Source organism: Gobio gobio (genome assembly GCF_949357685.1).
Source record: "Gobio gobio genome assembly, chromosome: 24".
Classification (NCBI taxonomy): domain Eukaryota; kingdom Metazoa; phylum Chordata; class Actinopteri; order Cypriniformes; family Gobionidae; genus Gobio; species Gobio gobio.
Genome location: NC_137120.1, coordinates 13,169,250 through 13,187,310, shown reverse-complemented (window position 1 = coordinate 13,187,310; position 18,061 = coordinate 13,169,250). Strand labels below are relative to the sequence as shown.

At 39.2% G+C, this 18,061-nt stretch overlaps 1 protein-coding gene across 2 annotated transcripts; it reads right to left on the bottom strand.

Moving 5' to 3' along the window:
• Nucleotides 1-3,711: 3,711 nt before the first annotated feature.
• LOC307120397 (uncharacterized protein) lies at nt 3,712-16,525 on the bottom strand. Of its 2 annotated transcripts, XR_013815784.1 has the most exons (4): nt 16,314-16,525; nt 15,745-16,074; nt 4,340-5,412; nt 3,712-4,148 (listed from the first exon to the last, which is right to left on the bottom strand). XR_013815784.1 is itself a non-coding variant. In XM_079807422.1 (3 exons), exons 1-3 carry the CDS (start codon nt 16,357-16,359, stop codon nt 5,201-5,203), a joined length of 588 nt encoding a protein of 195 aa, XP_079663548.1. In that variant the 5' UTR covers nt 16,360-16,371; the 3' UTR covers nt 3,715-5,200. The 2 variants fall into 2 exon arrangements, 1 of the variants encoding a protein (XP_079663548.1); XM_079807422.1 differs by having other exon boundaries at nt 3,715-5,412; nt 16,314-16,371.
• Between the last annotated feature and the right edge of the window lie 1,536 nt (nt 16,526-18,061).

The window sequence follows — 18,061 nt, the reverse complement described above, 5'->3', positions numbered from 1 at the left end:
AAATGTAAAAAACTGTTGGACATTCCTCAAATAAATATTAATATATATATATAGGCCTATACATGTTGATACATTACTTGCCTTTTACTTTTAGAGATTAAAAATTAGTCTGTTCATTTTGCTGTTGATCTATGAAGCAAACTGGTTGGTAAGAAAGGGGGCATTTTACCCAACCTTGGGGGTTGTTTTACCCCACCGCTGGTTCAAAAATATTTTCAGTCAAAATACTAATTAATTATGAAGTCTGAGCAATTTTAATATTTGGTGAATAACTCCTACCATAGTCACTCAAAACCGGGATGGCTATTCTAGTCACATTTATGTTTTGTTTCACTGTAATGTCACATTTTCCTTAAGGGGGGCGTTTTCCCCCACTCTACCCTACATGGTGGAATGTTTCGTTTCATCGGTTCATGAAATGTTTTAGCACACCCCTCTCAAACCGATTACAATTTTATTCGGTCTGGCCATTTTTATTCCGCTTGAGGTGTTTATGGAGCATTTTCATTCGGTTTGTACATTTAAACCGATTACAGTGCTCCATGTAAATGCACCTAGTGGTAAAAGATTTAATTGATGATATGAAGCCTATAATAATTTAGCTTCAAAATCATTTCATTTAGGCTATTCAAAGCACACAGATTATTGATACTTTTGAAAGGACTTCAAATGGGAAGTGCCTCAGACTGAAGTTACAACATCCACCAGCAGGAGTGAACAGGCAATACTAACCAGAAGAAAAGAGAGAAAACAATACGAGCCACTGAAATATACTGCTAAAATTCTCAAGAATTTTTTTTAAATGTCCTTCTCTGACACATTTAATAAAATATCTTGGAATTTGATTTTTTAAATTATTCAAAAGGATTCTATATCTCAGTTTTAAGGCCTTTGACACTGTTGTTTTTCCATGTTCAGTCACTAGTTGGCGCTCCAGCAGGGTCTTTAGGAGAGACACACTCTCTGTACACCATTAAACTGAGTTAAAATGAATGAATCTGAAGTTTAATATGATTCTGGCATGTAGATGGGTCATAAACCACTAATAAGTACCTTTTTATCTTTAGTCTAAATTAATCACACACATTCACAATAAACACATGATACAATTGGCAAGTAAAGTCATATTTATTACAGAAAAGAGTCATATGCATTCATCAGAATTCATTTGTCTCCTCATACGGCATGTGTTATATAGAGAGTAGTCTGCTCTATAAACTACAACAATGCTTGGGTTTATGTTTTTAACAGCTGAAGGACAATGAGAGACTTGATCAGGCCAAACATCTGAAGATCACTATATGTCAAACTCATGGGGTTCAACAGGCCTGAATGCAAATAAGCACTAAAATAGTCGTGATGAGTGAAAATGATCAAACTAAGAGAAGGTCAGAATATAAACTGAAGACCTGACTATTGTTCACACATTTATTTTTGTGACTGCGCTACTCAGGTCTTTTTCTCATCTTCACATTTCACACTCAGTGTTTTATTTCGAAACTTCCCAGAAGGGTGTGTTTTCACACCCATGATGCATTTAAAGTATGCCAACTCTTAAAAGACATTAACTTCATCTATAGTTTTCTTCTGAAAAACCTGGTGTCTCTAATAAATCCAGAAGCAATATGAAGTTATATTGTTTTATAATAAAATGAATAATGTTATTACCAGTGAAATATTGTGTATATTAGTCTTGTTGGGTGCTCGTGTGTGAAGTTTGTGTGCAAACATGATCTTTTTTCCAGGTCAAGCATGAGGCTTAAAGATTCTGAGGCAGAAAGATTATATGAAAGCATGTTTATTATGCATAATGTAAAAAAAAACAATATGAAATATACTGTATATCAATTTTTGCATTTCAGATATATCTTGTATATCAACTTTAAAGATTTTTTAGACTAAATATCACAGCGAGAGATTTTGTCTCAGCAGAATCACTGTATCAACAGACATCTTTACTCTAATTTAACCATTTATTTGCATGTGGTGTTTAAGACATGACAAATCATCTTTTGGGCTGGAGTTTGCTTTTGGAAAAAAATTATAATAATAATCTTTGAAATTGAATAGATAATATGAAGCCTATATTATAAAGTAATATCTTCTTAAAATATTTATATTTAGCTTTCAAATATTTTTTTTTTATTAAAAGCACGCAGATTATTGATACTTTTGAAAGGACTTCAAATGGGAAGTGCCTCCAAGTTACAACATCCACCAGCAGGAGTGAACAGGCAATACTAACCAGAAGAAAAGAGAGAAAACAATACATGAGCCACTGAAATATACTGTTCAAATTCTCAAAAATTGAAGTCTTAATTTGCTGACACATTTAGGAAAATATTGTGGAATTGGAATTTTTGAATAATTAACTATTAATTTATCAGTTGTAAGGCCTTTGGCACTGTTGTTTTTCCATGTTCAGGCACTAGTTGGCGCTCCAGCAGGGTCTTTACACTGAAAAAAATGATTATGGCCCGATTAAATTAAGCATAATAAATTTGTGCTTGTTTAAATAATTAAAATTTTAGTTTTTTGATTTTAATTTTTTAAAAATGATTTGGTTCTATGGGAATTGCATGTGTTTTTGTTTAAATTGAGATAAAAAAAATTGATTGCAACCACTTACGATAAAAAAATTGAGTAAATTCAACAAATCATTTTTTTCAGTGTAGGAGAGACACTGTACAGTGTACACCATTAAACTGAGTTCAAATGAATGAATCTGAAGTTTAAAATGACATGTAGATGGGTCATAAAGCCCTGATAAGTACCTTTTTATCTTTAGTCTAAATTAATCACACACATTCAATAAACACATATGATACAATTGGCAAGTAAAGTCATATTTATTACAGAAAAGAGTCATATGCATTCATCAGAATTCATTTGTCTCCTCATATGGCATGTGTTTTATAGAGTAGTCTCTATACACTCTAAAAAGTGCTGGGTTAAAAACAGCCCAAGTTGGGTTGAAAATGGACAAACCCAGCAATTGGGTTGTTTTAAGCAAACATTTAACCCAACCGCTGCGTTAAAACAACCCATTCACTGGGTTAAAACCCAATTGCTGGGTTTTTTCCATTTTCAACCCAACTTGGGTTTTTAACCCAGCATTTTTTAGAGTGTAAACTACAACAATGCTTGGCTTTATGTTATTAACAGCTGAATGACAATGAGAGACTTGATCAGGCCAAACATTTGAAGATCAGAATATGTCAAGAAACTCATGGGGCTCAACAGGCCTGAATGCAAATAAGCACTAAAACAGTCGTGATAAACGATAATGATCAGAATATAAACTGAAGACCTGACTATTGTTCACACATTTATTTTTGTGACTGCGCTGCTTAGGTCTTTTTCTCGTCTTCACATTTCACACTCGATGTATCGAAACTTCCCAGAAGTGTGTGTTTTTACACCCATGATGCATTTAAAGTATGCCACCTCTTAAAAGATATTTACTTCATCTATAGTTTTCTTTTGAATAACCCGGTGTCTCTAGTATTTTCTGGATAAAAGTGTCTGCTAAATGAATAAACATGAATACATCCAGAAGCAATATGAAGTTATTTTGTTTTATAATAATATTAATAATGTTATTGCCAGTGAAATATTGTGTATATTAGTCTTGTTGGGTGCTCGTGTGTGAAGTTTGTGTGCAAACATGATCTTTTTTCCCAGGTCAAGCATGAGGCTAAATAATTTAAAGATTATATGAAAGCATGTTTATTATGCATAAAGTAACAAAAGCAATGGGAAATATACTATATATATCAATTTTTGCATTTCAGATATATCTTGTATATCAACTTAAGATTTTTTTGACTAAATATCACAGCGAGAGAAAACCTAATGTCAGTAAAAGAACCACTAGGTGGAGCTTCAGCAGAATCACTGTATCAACAGACATCTTTACTCAAATTTAACCATTTATTTGCATGTGGTGTTTATCTGTTTAAGACATGACAAATCGGCCTTTTAGGCTGGTTTAAGATGCCAAACGCATGTGCTTTACACTCTTTTTATAGTCTGTCAGTTTACAATAAATCATCACACATAGAGATATTAAAGACAGACAGCATAAAAATGGTAGAAGAAAAGAGGGGAAAAACATTCATAATAACATACATGATGTGGTATATTACCTATAGGCCTACTAAAAAAGTACACAAATCAATGTAGGCAAACTGATCATTAATGGCGGTTCAAAACAAATATTTGGAGAATATCAGCTGCCATAAGTGAATGATAAATGAGGATAGCAATACCAATATATACTTTTATATTCTAATACATTGTTATTGATAGTCAAATTAATGGCAGTGGGTTGTAAGACAGCGTTCTTTGTAAAGCTGCTTTATAGGCTGATTTGTATTTTGAAATGTGCGCTATCCACCTTGTTTTTAACATAAGAGCGGGTGCAGGCCTTTATGGCTTGTTTCCACCAAGCGGTACAGTTTGAATTAGGACAGTAAACCCTGATCCGGTTTGCATTTCGATTGCCAACAGCACCCTCACTTAGTAGACTACATATGCCGAAAAGTAACGTTCGACGTCATTCTCGCGTGAAGAAGAAAGCGACACATTAAACAATAATGGAGGACGTCCAGCAGATCTTGTTTTCTGTACCTCCTGCATTGACCATGGTACATTGCTGTGTGCCGACATTGCGTTGCAACGGTTTGTGTTTCAACTGTATATTATTCCCCTTGTAGCATGCACAAGTGACGATTCTCTGTCAACCAATCAACGTTCTGCAGTGAGTTTAGCTCCACCCTTTAGGTACCAGACTACTGTACCAAAAAAGTGGTACAATACGGTTCGGTATTTTGGTACCATTCACAACTTCCAACAATCGAAACGGAAATAATTGCGTACCGTACTGTTCCGCTCGGTGGAAACGAGCCATTACTTGAATGTGCCAGGCTTCCGGTGCCAAACAGAACTTGATATTGCAAACTGGTAAGCTATCTATCACATTATTTTAATGAATTATATTCATAAACACATTGGCTAGTAGCACAAACACTGCACTTTGCTATTTGGTTAGTTGTTTACCTAGAGTGGCAAGTGTATGGGATATCTCACAAATTCACTGAAAATAGCTTCTTCTGCGTAGCAAAATAAGGTGGATGCAAAATGACTGGAGTTTAATTCTGGGGGGAAAAAAAGAATTAATCTTTGAAATTATATTTACTCAAATGGTTTCTTGTGGTATAAGGGGTCCAGGGAAGTATTCCACGTCATCTTCATCTGTTTGATCAGTGTTTGTTGCTGCGTTTCGCACGATCTTCATCTGTGGAACACTTCTGGTTCTGATGTCATAAACCAGAACAACCGCCATGGCCACGCCCACCAGAGCAGAGAGAGCCAATCGGATGGCAGCTTCAGTAACACCACAACAGCTTTCTTATGAGAGAAGAAATTAGCAACGTTAGAGAACAGAAATATGATTCATGTTTGGGAAACACATAGTGTGAGTCCCTTAAGGTCAGTAAGAGAGTAAAATGTTTTTTTATTATTTGATACCAACCTTTCATTAAAAAAATAAATAAATAAAAAACATTTTTAAAACCACATTTTTCCATTTAAAAAATATATCTAAATTACGACATAATGCTTCACAAAAGTGGAGCAGTTAGTTCATGACCTTAAGGCTGGATTGCTGTAATGCTCTCTGGTCCATTACTGGAACCAGAAAATATGACCATATCAGCCCAGTTCTGTCAACACTGATGCCCCATCCACACGAAGCCAGAGCTTTCCTGATCCGATCTTTTTTTTCCTCGTTTCAAGAAATATCTGCGTACACACGAGATCCATGAAAACAACTCAAAACGATCCCCGTCCACACAGAGACGCGTTTAGCTATATTTAAAATGTTGTATCGTATCAGCGTTTCGTCCACACAGATCCGGTGTTTTGGGAGCATGAAACCGATATTTTTTTAAACCGGGTCCCAGAGTGGATGAATCTGAAAACGACACCCTTGTGTTTTCGTGTGTACAGCCAATCCGTATATTTTGTGAAACAGTGATGTCATCACACCACGTCCCACGCGGGAAAGACTAGAAGGGAAACAACTACGGGCTCTGGGCATGTGCACATAAATATTGCGTCATTTAATTACTGTATTTGCATTATTGTAAGGGTAGGTTTAGGGTTGGGGCAGGTGTAGGCATTAAAGGGGTGGTAAACCACGATTTCACTATTCTAACTTTAGCTAGCGTGTAATGTTGCTGCTTGAGCATAAACAACATCTGCAAAGTCACAACGTTCAAAGTTTAAAGCAAAGGGAGATATTTGCTTTTAAAGAAATCAGTTTCTAAGGACTACAGCAAACGGCCAGTAGGCGACTACACACATTCTTCCAGGGCTTGCTGACATCACCAGGCCCAATATTTACATAAACCCCTCCTCCGAGAATATTAACTAAGGGGGGGTGAGGCCATTTTGTATCGCGGCGCTGTTGTGGTATAAGTTAGTTAGGCTGGAGTGTTGTTGCCGCGATGCCAAGGAAACGCTGTTATTTTCATCCGGATTGCAGGTCTGGGGTACTTGCTCTGTTCAGCCTTCCTTGTGGGACGGGGGTGCGTTGCAGAGCGTTTAACATACAGCATGTTATATGCACGTGTGTTTGAGTCAGCGGGGAATCAGGCGCGCGCAGGGGCTCCCTGCAGCACAACAGAGGAAAACATCTAAACATCCACCGTCTTCGCGATTTCAATGCCGGATTTGCACAACGTCAGCTGCGTGAAAAAAACACTGCCGGTGCTTGGATGCACGACGCGCGCGCTGCACATTTCACGGAGGACAACACAAACTTCCACAAACTTCGCGAGTTCAATACAGGATATGCACAACGGCTTGTCCTGAAAGCTGGATTTACAAACAGAAGCTGTTCACGGGCCACAACCTGTAAGTCTGATTTATTTTTCATCGATGTGTTTTCCTGTAATATGTTGTAGCAAGGAAGTAAACAGATGACAGCGCTGTTCTGCAAACCAGTCTGTTAAATGCTCATTCATACTTAACGTTATCCGACGAACACCTAACATTACAAACACTAACGTTTAAATCTCAACAGCGAACCTGGCATTAGTGTAAATGATTCTTTGATTAGAGCTTTTATGTATTGTTTATCTTCAGGCATGCTAAACATGGTTCTGTGTGTGATTTGGCTAACTTACTAGTTAAAGCCAGTGCTTAGTGTTCGTTTTGGGTTAGTTCTTGCGACAGATATTTGGCTATAATCGTTCTAAAAATACAAAAGTTAAAGTGCCATTCAGTAGCGATCATTATAGATCCGCAGTCTTTACTCTTGAGGACTGAACAGGTTCTGCTCGATCATCTTCACTCAAATGTTCTGGGTCTGATTCGGGCTCAGATTGGTATGGTTTTATTGACGCCGTTGTTTCTAACACTGACCAAAGCAAAGTCTACCGGTGAAGGGAAGGGGCGTGACATTTCCGACATACGTGCACTAGGCGTTTAGCGAATCACAACACACTGGGCCAGCTAACCAATCAGAGCCCACTGCGTATTTTTGAGGGACTGGCTTCATACAACCCGGAAAGCATCAGACCGTTTTACAAGGAGGGACAGAGCAGTGTAGAATAAAGGTCAAATATATGAAAAATAAGGCAATTTTTTTTTTAACGAAGCATGAACACATGTTACAGTGCACCCCACAAACACAGTCAAGCCTTCAAAAGAATGTGGTTTACCACCCCTTTAATAAAACACAATCTGGTAAGTAGCACATTTATTTACTTCTGCTGTAACGCTTCTTCTCCGTTTTTGGTGTATTTCTGTGGCAGAATTACAGCACCACATACTGGTCTGGCATGTATACTACATTGTTTTAACCCTTAATCGCCCCTCAAGTAGGGTTTACGTTTGAGTCCCTTGGGGTCAGATAGACCCCAAACTTTTACAGAGCGATTGCATAAGGAAATATAATTTTTTTACATGGAAAACTATATATCATTTTTTTTATTTACTTCTAAACTATACATTTATGCTGTGTTTTTGTGGGTATTTGGTATTTTTTTACCTATTTACTGCACAAATACTTAACTATGTCATAAATTGGCTCATTAAAAATAATTTTTTTATGAAAAAATCACTTGAATGATGATCTTAAATAAATATAAATAGTTTTTGGACATTGCTCTATGTGTTAGGGATAGAATACCGCCATCTGTAGGTTTGTGGAAAAACTTTAGGAATTATAGTTAAAGAGAAAGAGAGTGCAATGACCACATTATCCAATAGAGGTCCATAGGGAAGTTATGCAAAAGTTAAGCTGCCTTTCATCTTTCTTTTATTTGCCCTTTTCCCTCTCTTTCTCATGATTGTTCCATGTTGCATTTGTGCTCTAGTATTTGTCCTTCATTTATGTATGGAATTTTTTCAGATTTATGCCAGTTTTGTTGATTTTATTTGCCAGTTTCTATAAAAATGCTCTCTGTTGCAGTCACACATGTGTGTGTTTGTGTGCGTGTGTGTGCGTGTGTGTATGAGACAGAAAGTTCGTTCCACTTTGTGTTTATGCTCTAGGACCAGATCTTGATATAAATGTAGACATTTTCAGATTTATACTGGATTTAGTTGATTTTTTTTTACAAACAAAGTGAAAAAAAAAGCATTTTTTACATTTTCCCATTCATTGCCAAAATCCAAAAAAATGCTCCAGACACCTGTGTTTGTGTGTGTGTGCGTGTGAGTGAACATGCTTGTTCCATATTGCATTTGTGCTCTAGTATTAGTACTTCATTTATGTATGAAAATCTTTCAGATTTATGCCAGTTTTGTTGATTTTATTTGCCAGTTTCTATAAAAATGCTCTCTGTTGCAGTCACACACACGTGTGTGTTTGTGTGTGTGTGTGTGTGTGTGTGTGCGTGTGTGTGTATGAGACAGAAAGTTCGTTCTACTTTCTGTTTATGCTCTAGGACCAGACCTTGATATAAATGTGGAAATTTTCAGATTTATACTGGATTTAGTAAAAAAAAATTGACAAAAAAAGTGAAAAAAATGTATTTTTTACACTTTCCCATTCATTTTCAATGTGGGGTCAATCTGACCCCGAGGGACTTAAACGGTAAAAAAATTTTTACACACCTTTAGAACAACCAAATCAAGCCCAGATTTTTTGTGCATGTTTAGATAGATTATTTAGGAAAAGTCACCGAGTCTCATGGCCCTGAGATGAAGGGAACACTTTTAAAAAATGGAGGAAAAGTCCAGTGGGGTCAGCTGGACCCCAAGGGACGATTAAGGGTTAAGCCGTTTTCAGTGCTTTCGTGTGTACGCAGATATTTCTTGAAATGAGGAAAAAAAGATTGGATAGGGAAAGCTCTGGCTTCGTGTGGATGGGGCCTAAATCAGGCATTCTCAACCCTGGTCTTCGAGGGCCACTGTCCTGCAGAGTTTAGCTCCAACCCTAATCAAGCACACCTAAACCAGTTATTTAAGCTCTTCGGGATTACTAGAAAGCTACAGGCAGGTGAGTTTGATCAAGGTTGGAGCTAAACTCTGGAGGACAGTGGCCCTCGAGGACCAGGGTTGAGAACACCTGCACTAAATGGTTTAGCTCCCCAGTACGTGAGTGAGCTCTCAATACATTATACTCCATCACGTCAATAGCAATCTCAAAATTCTGGTCAGTTGATAATACCTAGAATATCAAAATCAACTGCATCCTTTTCCTATTTAGCACCTTAACTCTGGAACAGTCTTCCTAGCATTGTTCGGGAAGCAGACACACTCTTTCAGTTTAAATCTAGACTAAAAACACATCTCTTTAACCTGGCATACACACAACACGTGATCCATTTCTATCATTCAAATCAGTTAAATGATTGTTAGGCTGCATAAATTAGGTTAACCCCTGGGGGTCCCCAGACCCCAGTTTGAAAACCCCTGAACTAGACAATACCCTGTGTGGCCTCGTCGACACGCAGCTATCGGCACATATCCTCAACAGAAACCACAAGAACCAGACAAGTCCTCTGCACAGACCCTTTGGTCAGCTTCTTCTCCATACCAGCGTGATGAATCAATCTTCTATAAAAAGGATCTGAATGAAATATGTTGAATGCTTGGTGAAAAAGTACTTGTAATGTGGCCTGAATCATAATCACACCATTATTCGTTCATTGGCCAGAGGAGAACTGGCCTGGAGAACTAAGCCTGGTTTATCCCAAGGTTTTTTGCTCCATTCTGTCACCTGATGAAGTTAGCGTTCCTTGCCATTGTCGGCTTGCTTAGTTGGGGACACTTATTATTCAACAATATTATTGATCTGACTGTACTGACACTGATGAGATCTGAACTGAGCTGGACAATCACTGAGTTGCTGTATAGATGAAATGAACTAATTGCAGACTATTGAGGATGATTGATGATTTCAATGCCTTTGCATTCTCTCGCAAATGTTTTGCATTCCACCAAGAAAAAATGTGCACTCCCTCACAAAACTTTTGCGTTCCTCCGAAAAATGTATATAATAATTGACAAAAGCATTGACATATAACTTTTCGTTCCATCTCGTATTTTTTCCGTCACCATGTTCTAAGTTAAGGGGCTCCATTAATTACAACCAAATTTAGCATTTAACAACTGCAATGCGTCCAATTTATAAACAATATGATATACGCACTAAAAACAGCAGAAACTCAAGCACAAATGTCATACCTCACGTCATCACTGCTATATCACTGCTGTCGAGTGTTTTCCACAAATAAATTGCATAAAAGTGGAGAATTTCTAAACTTTTGGACGCTCAGATGTAACCTTGGTGTCCAATGCTTGGACTGCTCACTTCTTGTTCACAAAAGAGTATTTCTATTTTCATAAATAGGTGATGAAGAGAAAGTTGTGAACAGTTTTACTACACTGTACAATCTAATTAGTTAGACTTACCGATTGCCTTAAAACAACAAGTGAAATAAAGTGCAATAGTATATTGTGCTAACAAATGCTTAGTTAGTATAGTTCACTTACACAAGAGTTCTAGTAACTAAAAAAGAACTGTAAAGAGTACTTGATCTTTTACTTTAGATTTACTCTGGACTTAGTATAGCTACCATTGTTGTTACCATTGTTGTGTTTTGCTGAATGTTGAAGTCTGTGTGCGACTCAAGCATGATCAGCTGCAAGATATTGTTACAAATGGGATTATATCAACCCAATTAAAAGTTTCACAGGTGACGTTAGTGTTAGCAATAAAATTGTAAACGATCATTATACGTCATAAAGGGAAATATTACATACACTCTAAAAAAAAGGTGCTATATGGCATTAAAAGTGGTTCTTGGCTCGTAATCATAGGGGAACCTCTTTAAGTGCTGTATAGTGCATTTAAGTGCATCTTTGTTATCCCAAGATGGCGGCGCGAGTAGTTCGCGAGGCTCTGGGTCTCTCCAGATTCTGCAATTTTGCGGTATTTTTCCTGCTCATCTCGGGTCTGTTCGTTCAGAATAGTTGTGCCTTAACATCGTACACCCGTGGTGAGATTTTGGATATTGGTTTGCGAATTTCCGACAGTTTTATGGACAATCTTCGACTCCTTCCTGAGATCGCTAGAACACCGAGGCTATGCACTCTGCCCGGCCGGGCGGAAGTGCTCGCAGGCGGCGCCGAGATCGTAAACAAAGGCGGGGAATACGCGGTGGTCTGAGAGCTAAGCTAAGGCTAAAGCTAAGGCTTACCCCACATCGGCTCTCTTTACCCAGTATTTTCCTTGCCAATGTACGGTCGCTAGTGAACAAAATGGAGGAGATTCGACTCAGCATCACACACAGCAAGAAACTTTTGAACTGTAACGTCCTAATCTTCACGGAAACCTGGCTAAACGGCGGAATACCGGACACCGCTATTGAGCTAGCGGGATGCCACATGCTCCGGGCGGATAGAACATTAGATGGCTCCGGTAAGACCAGAGGTGGTGGATTGTGCATTTACATTAACAAAGCCTGGTGCACAAACTCTGTTATTGTTGGGAGTCACTGTTCAGCTAACCTGGAGTTTCTCATGGTTAAATGTAGACCGTTTTATCTGCCGCGAGAGTTCACTTCCACCATTATCACAGCAGCCTATATTCCCCCGGATGCTGATGCCAAGCTTGCTATGAAAGAACTTCATGCAGCCATCAGTAAACAACAGACTGATCACCCGGAAGCTGCTTTTATTGTTGCAGGTGACTTTAATCATTCAAACTTAAAGTCAGTGCTACCCAAGTTTCACCAGCATGTTTCCTGCCACACCAGAGGAAACAAAACCTTAGACCACGTGTACACAAACATGGCGGGAGCTTACGTTGCGACACCCCTCCCCCACCTGGGACAGTCAGACCACATCTCTTTGTTCCTCATCCCCAAATATTCACCCCTCATCAACCGTGTGAAGCCATCAATGAAAACCATCAAGGTGTGGCCTGCGGGGGTTGATTCCACACTCCAGGAAAGGTTTCTACACACAGACTGGAGTGTGTTTGCTTCTCAAGCCACCAGTGGCGCTCACACGGACATTGACTCCTACACCTCCTCTGTATTGGATCATATCAATACCACCATTGACAGTGTTACAACCCAGAAACAGATCACCACATACCCAAATCAGAAGCCATGGATGAACAGGGAAGTGCGACTCCTGCTGAAGTCACGCAATACTGCCTTCAGATCAGGAGATGCACAAGCCTACAGCGCATCCAGAGCAAACCTGAAGAGGGGCATCAAAAAGGCCAAGCACTGCTACAAGCTAAAGATAGAGGGTCACTTTTCCAACTCTGACCCTCGACGCATGTGGCAGGGCATCCAGGCCATCAGTGACTACAAACCCACCCACTCCACCCCCACAGCCACTGATGTCAACTTCCTGAACGAGCTAAATCACTTTTACGCTCGTTTTGAAAGAGACAACAGAGAAACTGCCACCAAGCTCAAACCCTCAGCTGACCCACCAATCACACTCTCCTCCACAGATGTCTGCAAGTCACTGAGCCGGATCAGCGCGCACAAGGCTGCTGGACCAGACAACATCCCTGGTCGTGTTCTCAGGGCATGTGCGGAGCAGCTCGCTGAGGTTTTTACAGACATTTTCAACCTGTCTCTTGCCCAAGCAGCTGTACCTTCATGCTTTAAACGCACGTCCATTGTGCCAGTGCCAAAACACTCTAACCCGAGGTGCCCTAATGACTACCGCCCTGTAGCACTCACACCCATCGTCATGAAGTGCTTTGAGCGGCTGGTCCTGGAACACCTAAAAGACTCTCTACCATCCACATTGGACTCACACCAGTTTGCCTACCGCAGCAATAGGAGCACAGAGGATGCCGTTTCCATGGCACTGCACTCTGTGCTCACTCACCTGGACAATAAGAACACTTACGCACACATGCTGTTTGTTGACTTCAGCTCAGCATTCAACACTGCCATCCCAACCAAGTTAATAGCCAAACTTGGAGACCTGGGCATCAATACCTCAATGTGCAACTGGATTTTGGACTTCCTAACTGACAGACCCCAGAATGTTCGTTCAGGATCCACCTGCTCCACATCCATCACACTCAACACTGGTGTACCACAGGGCTGTGTGCTAAGTCCGTTTCTCTACTCCCTCTTCACCGCCGACTGCAAGCCTGTGTATGGATCTAATTCTATCGTCAAGTTTGCGGACGACACAACAGTGATTGGTCTCATCAGCAACAACGATGAGACTGCCTACAGGGAGGAGATCCAGCACCTGGCCACATGGTGCGCTGATAATAACCTGCTCCTCAACACCACCAAAACGAAGGAGCTCATCGTGGACTTCAGGAAGGAGTCAAGAGGCACACACGACACCATCCACATCAATGGAATGGCTGTTGAACGTGTCTCCAGTTTCAAGTTCCTGGGGATCCACATCTCGGCGGACATGTCGTGGACGACCAACACCTCCAGCCTGGTCAAGAAGGCTCACCAGCGCCTCTTCTTCCTGAGGACACTGAGGAAGAATCAGCTCTCCTCGGCTATCCTGGTGAACTTCTATCGCTGCGCAATAGAAAGCATCCTGACCAACTGTGTGGCAGTGTGGTATGGGAGCTGCTCTGTTGCGGAGCGCAAGGCACTGCAGCGGGTGGTGAAAACTGCCCAGCGCATCACAGGGACTCCACTGCCTGCCATCGAGCACATCCAGAGGAAACGCTGCCTGCATCGAGCTCGCAGCATCCTCAAGGACTCCTCTCACCCAGCCCACAGACTGTTTTCTCTCCTGCCCTCCGGCAGGCGTTTCAGGATCCACCGGACCAGGACCAGCAGACTAAAGAACAGTTTTTTCCCCAGAGCTGTCTCTTTACTGAACTCAAACCCCCGCTGATCCACTCCCCTCATATACTGATAACTCTCCTACCTCACATCCACCTTCACTTTGTTATTTGCACTACCGACTCTTTATTACAGTAACAACTGTTTACTTATTCATTTTGCACTACCACACCGTAACTGGATTATGCTCATTTGCACTGCCGACTGTTATTTACAGTACCTACTGTTTACATTTGTATTTTGCACCGTACTTCTAACTGTAATATGCAATCACTTCCACTGCACTTTTACACTTTTTTTCGGATAGCTTCTGTCCATAATTTATTGCACTACCTTAATCCACTGCCATATTCCTCATTTTAGCCTAACATATCATTGTATACCTCTATCTGTAAAATTCTGTTTATAGTAATAGCCATCTGTATATTATATTATATTCATAGTACATATCCACCTGTAAATTCTGTTTATAGTATTAACCATCTGTATATTATTCACTGTACATATTCACCTGTAAATTCTGTTTATAGTAATAACCATCTCTCTATTTATAGACATATTTATATATACTCAGTACATATCCATGTCCTGCACTTATGCAAACGTTGTATATCCTGCACTTGCTGCTATTGCACTTCTGGTTAGACCTAAACTGCATTTCGTTGCCTTGTACTTGTACTTGTGTAATGACAATAAAGTTGAATCTAATCTAATCTAATCTAATAGCACCAATCTTGGTGCTTCAGCGTTTATTCAGCGTTTTTTCAGCGGTTCTTCACCAGTTCTTTGACTGAGGTGCTATATAGCACATATACAGAACATGTTAAGATATGGTGCCACTTTTAGTGCCATAGCAGCTTTTTTTTAGAGTGTTAATTTGAAAAGGTGACCTGATATCATAATAGTCAGAAGCTAGGTCGACGTTTAAAATGCGATTTCTTTCTCTGTGATTTCTTGTTGCAACGCTGCATCAATAGGAAAAGAGTTATAATAATATGAATGTTCCAAAGCCCAACTAAAGGGAACACTGATTACCATAATGGTGATCTTATCGTTTGTTTTTGTTTTTTTGCTTGACAAAATGGCACTCAAACCAATCAATTAATCTTAACTTGGGTTTTCTGAGCAAACAAGGAATAGTATGTGAATAGTACAGATATTTTTTTACAATTAAGATAAGACATTAAGTAAAGTTAACTAAAAAATGTTAGTTAGAATCACCGTTGGATTTTACAGATTATTTCCGCAATCCATGACAGTGAATTTAAGGAGAGACTTCACTCCTCAATGTGATTTGTCCGCAACCACAGCACAATGCAAAATAATTCTGTCATCACAAAAACACTTATTTCATAATCAGACTAATGATGACCTTGTTTTACGTGTTAAAAAGTGAATAGATATCGATTAAGCCAACTGGTATACTCACCACAGACGATAAGATTGACCATTTTGAGTGGAGTCTCTGATCTGGTGGTTTTGACTTGGTAAAGTCCAGAGTCTGTGGTTCTGGTGTTTGTGATGGTCAGAGATCCGGTCTGATGATCCAGCTTCAGTCTGTCTCTGAACCTCCCATCAGCACTACCATCATAAAACGTGGTCTTATTGTTCTGTCTATTGATTTGAGCAATGAGAATGTCTTTATATCCAAAACTCCACCGTATCTGATCATCTATCTGTATTTCTGTAACACCAGGGTTTAAAATGACGGATTCGCCATCGATCACTGACTTCACTTCATCTGCATCAGCAAAAACACCTGCAGAACAAACAGAAATTATTGCTTCAAAACTAATTTTATTTTGTTTTTAAATAATGCAAACCTTTGACACAAATTTGAATGCATTATTGAAATAAGTTCACATTTTCATACAAGTATAAAGGTAAAGATTTATTTTGCTTGAGTTGTGAATCACATTTATGACATTAACAGCACGTGTGAAATCTTCTCACTGATTTAAATAGTACTCTGTGCACCATAAAACACTTGTAACTTACCAACTAAACCCCACAAGCACAAATAGAAGGAAACCGGGTGAATCATTTTCTTCAGCAGTTTGAACATCAGAACAGTTTCAAATAACAAAAGACTTAAATTCTAACTTCAGATGAGCTAAAGATGAGAGATGTCAGTCTGTTCTAAAGAATAAACACTTCTGTGCTCCTCCTTTCAGAGTCTGTACGCCTTCTCACCTGGACATATTTAGACATATACTGCAGACTATTGTTTCTCAAGTTAGATATTTTAAGATTGGTATGAGTTCCCCTTTATGCCATGCATCCCCTGATATCTTTAGATGATGTGAAGTTGACCTAGCACAAACTACACATACAACACAAAAACTCAGACCTGACATATTCTTTTGTTCAAGTTATACAAACTTAAAGGGATAGTTCACCCAAAGATGAAAGTTCTGTCTGTGGAAAATTTAGCAAGTGGACGGACCATCCTTAGCAAGACCAGATTTTTTATGTGAAACATTATAGAAATTATATAGCATTAAAGCACTAATAGGCATAAGGGTTAGTTTTTTCTTGTGGGCTCCAGCCCATGTCGGATTAAAGGGGTATGAGGATGCTGATAAACTGGCAAATGAGTCGTTCAAGGATCCTGATATGAACATCAGGGTACAGATGAGGAAAGCGGAAATTAAGGGGAGGGTTGGAACTGAAGTGAAAAAGAGCTGACAGAGGAAATGGGACAATGAAAGAGGAAGGCATCTGAAATGTAATAGTACACAGCAACAGGAAAGGGATGTGATAATGACAAGAGATATTTATATGGCATAAAACACTAACTCAAAGTTTGTATAAAACTGGGAAACATGAAAATGGTAATTGTGATAAATGTGGACCAGAAATGGTGTAAATCATACAAGAATGTACAGCATACAATAGAGAACGATTTTGTCACAATTCACCAGTGTGAGTGCCCGTGATCACTCACCACCAGAGAGAACTCCAACCCGGACTGTCATTTCATCAAAGACTACATTATCCATAATCCTTTGCCCGGACTCATCTTCGTGAAGCACTGAAACAGTTGAAGCAAATGTGCTCTATTGTTTCGAAGCTTCGAATCAATCCGACACCTGTATCTACGGCGACATCTAGTGGTCACTTGCATGTGTTGCTCTGAAATACCTTGAAAAATTAACTAGATGAATTGTCACATTTGTTACATAACATTTTTATTCAAAAATATTATTTGCTCTGCTGTTGAAGGAGTTAACTGACTTCTTTTTTACATATCATTTCTCCAGCCTTTGAAAAAATCCTCTCACATGGGACACTTGTTGTCCTCTGCACCCTCCAAAATGCCAGGATGAGTGCTCCTCAAATGGTGCATCAAGACTAGCTGCCTATCACAATACACACATCTCACTTTATTTGGTGTTTCCAAATGGAAATGCTCCCACACCACAGATGTACGGCATCTCTTGTAATGGACAATAACAAAGATAACTTTCTGATTAGCAACATCCTCATGCTGGGAAAAATGTATATATAGCCTACACAAATGCAAGTTCTTAAAGGTGAAACCAAGATTTTATTAATTTCATGAGTTTAACTCTTATACAAAAGCCCTCAAAGTTATGAAAATGCAATCAGTCTTTTTTCCATTATAGAAGAATATGATCATCAAGCAAAACCCTAGCCCCTTTAATGTTTTTTGTTTCTTGTATTATGATTTGCCAGATATATTTTTCTACTGTACTTTCAAGCACCTGATCTGTATTTTGTAA

What these genes read in the sequence shown, in the direction of transcription:
- LOC307120397 (XM_079807422.1), bottom strand. Translation starts at nt 16,359, where the DNA reads ATGATTCACCCGGTTTCCTTCTATTTGTGCTTGTGGGGTTTAGTTG. An exon ending in GTGCTTGTGGGGTTTAGTTG is followed by an intron (nt 16,075 to 16,313) that starts GTAAGTTACAAG and finishes TTTGTTCTGCAG; the next exon opens with GTGTTTTTGCTGATGCAGAT. An exon ending in GGTCAATCTTATCGTCTGTG is followed by an intron (nt 5,413 to 15,744) that starts GTGAGTATACCA and finishes TTCTCTCATAAG; the next exon opens with AAAGCTGTTGTGGTGTTACT.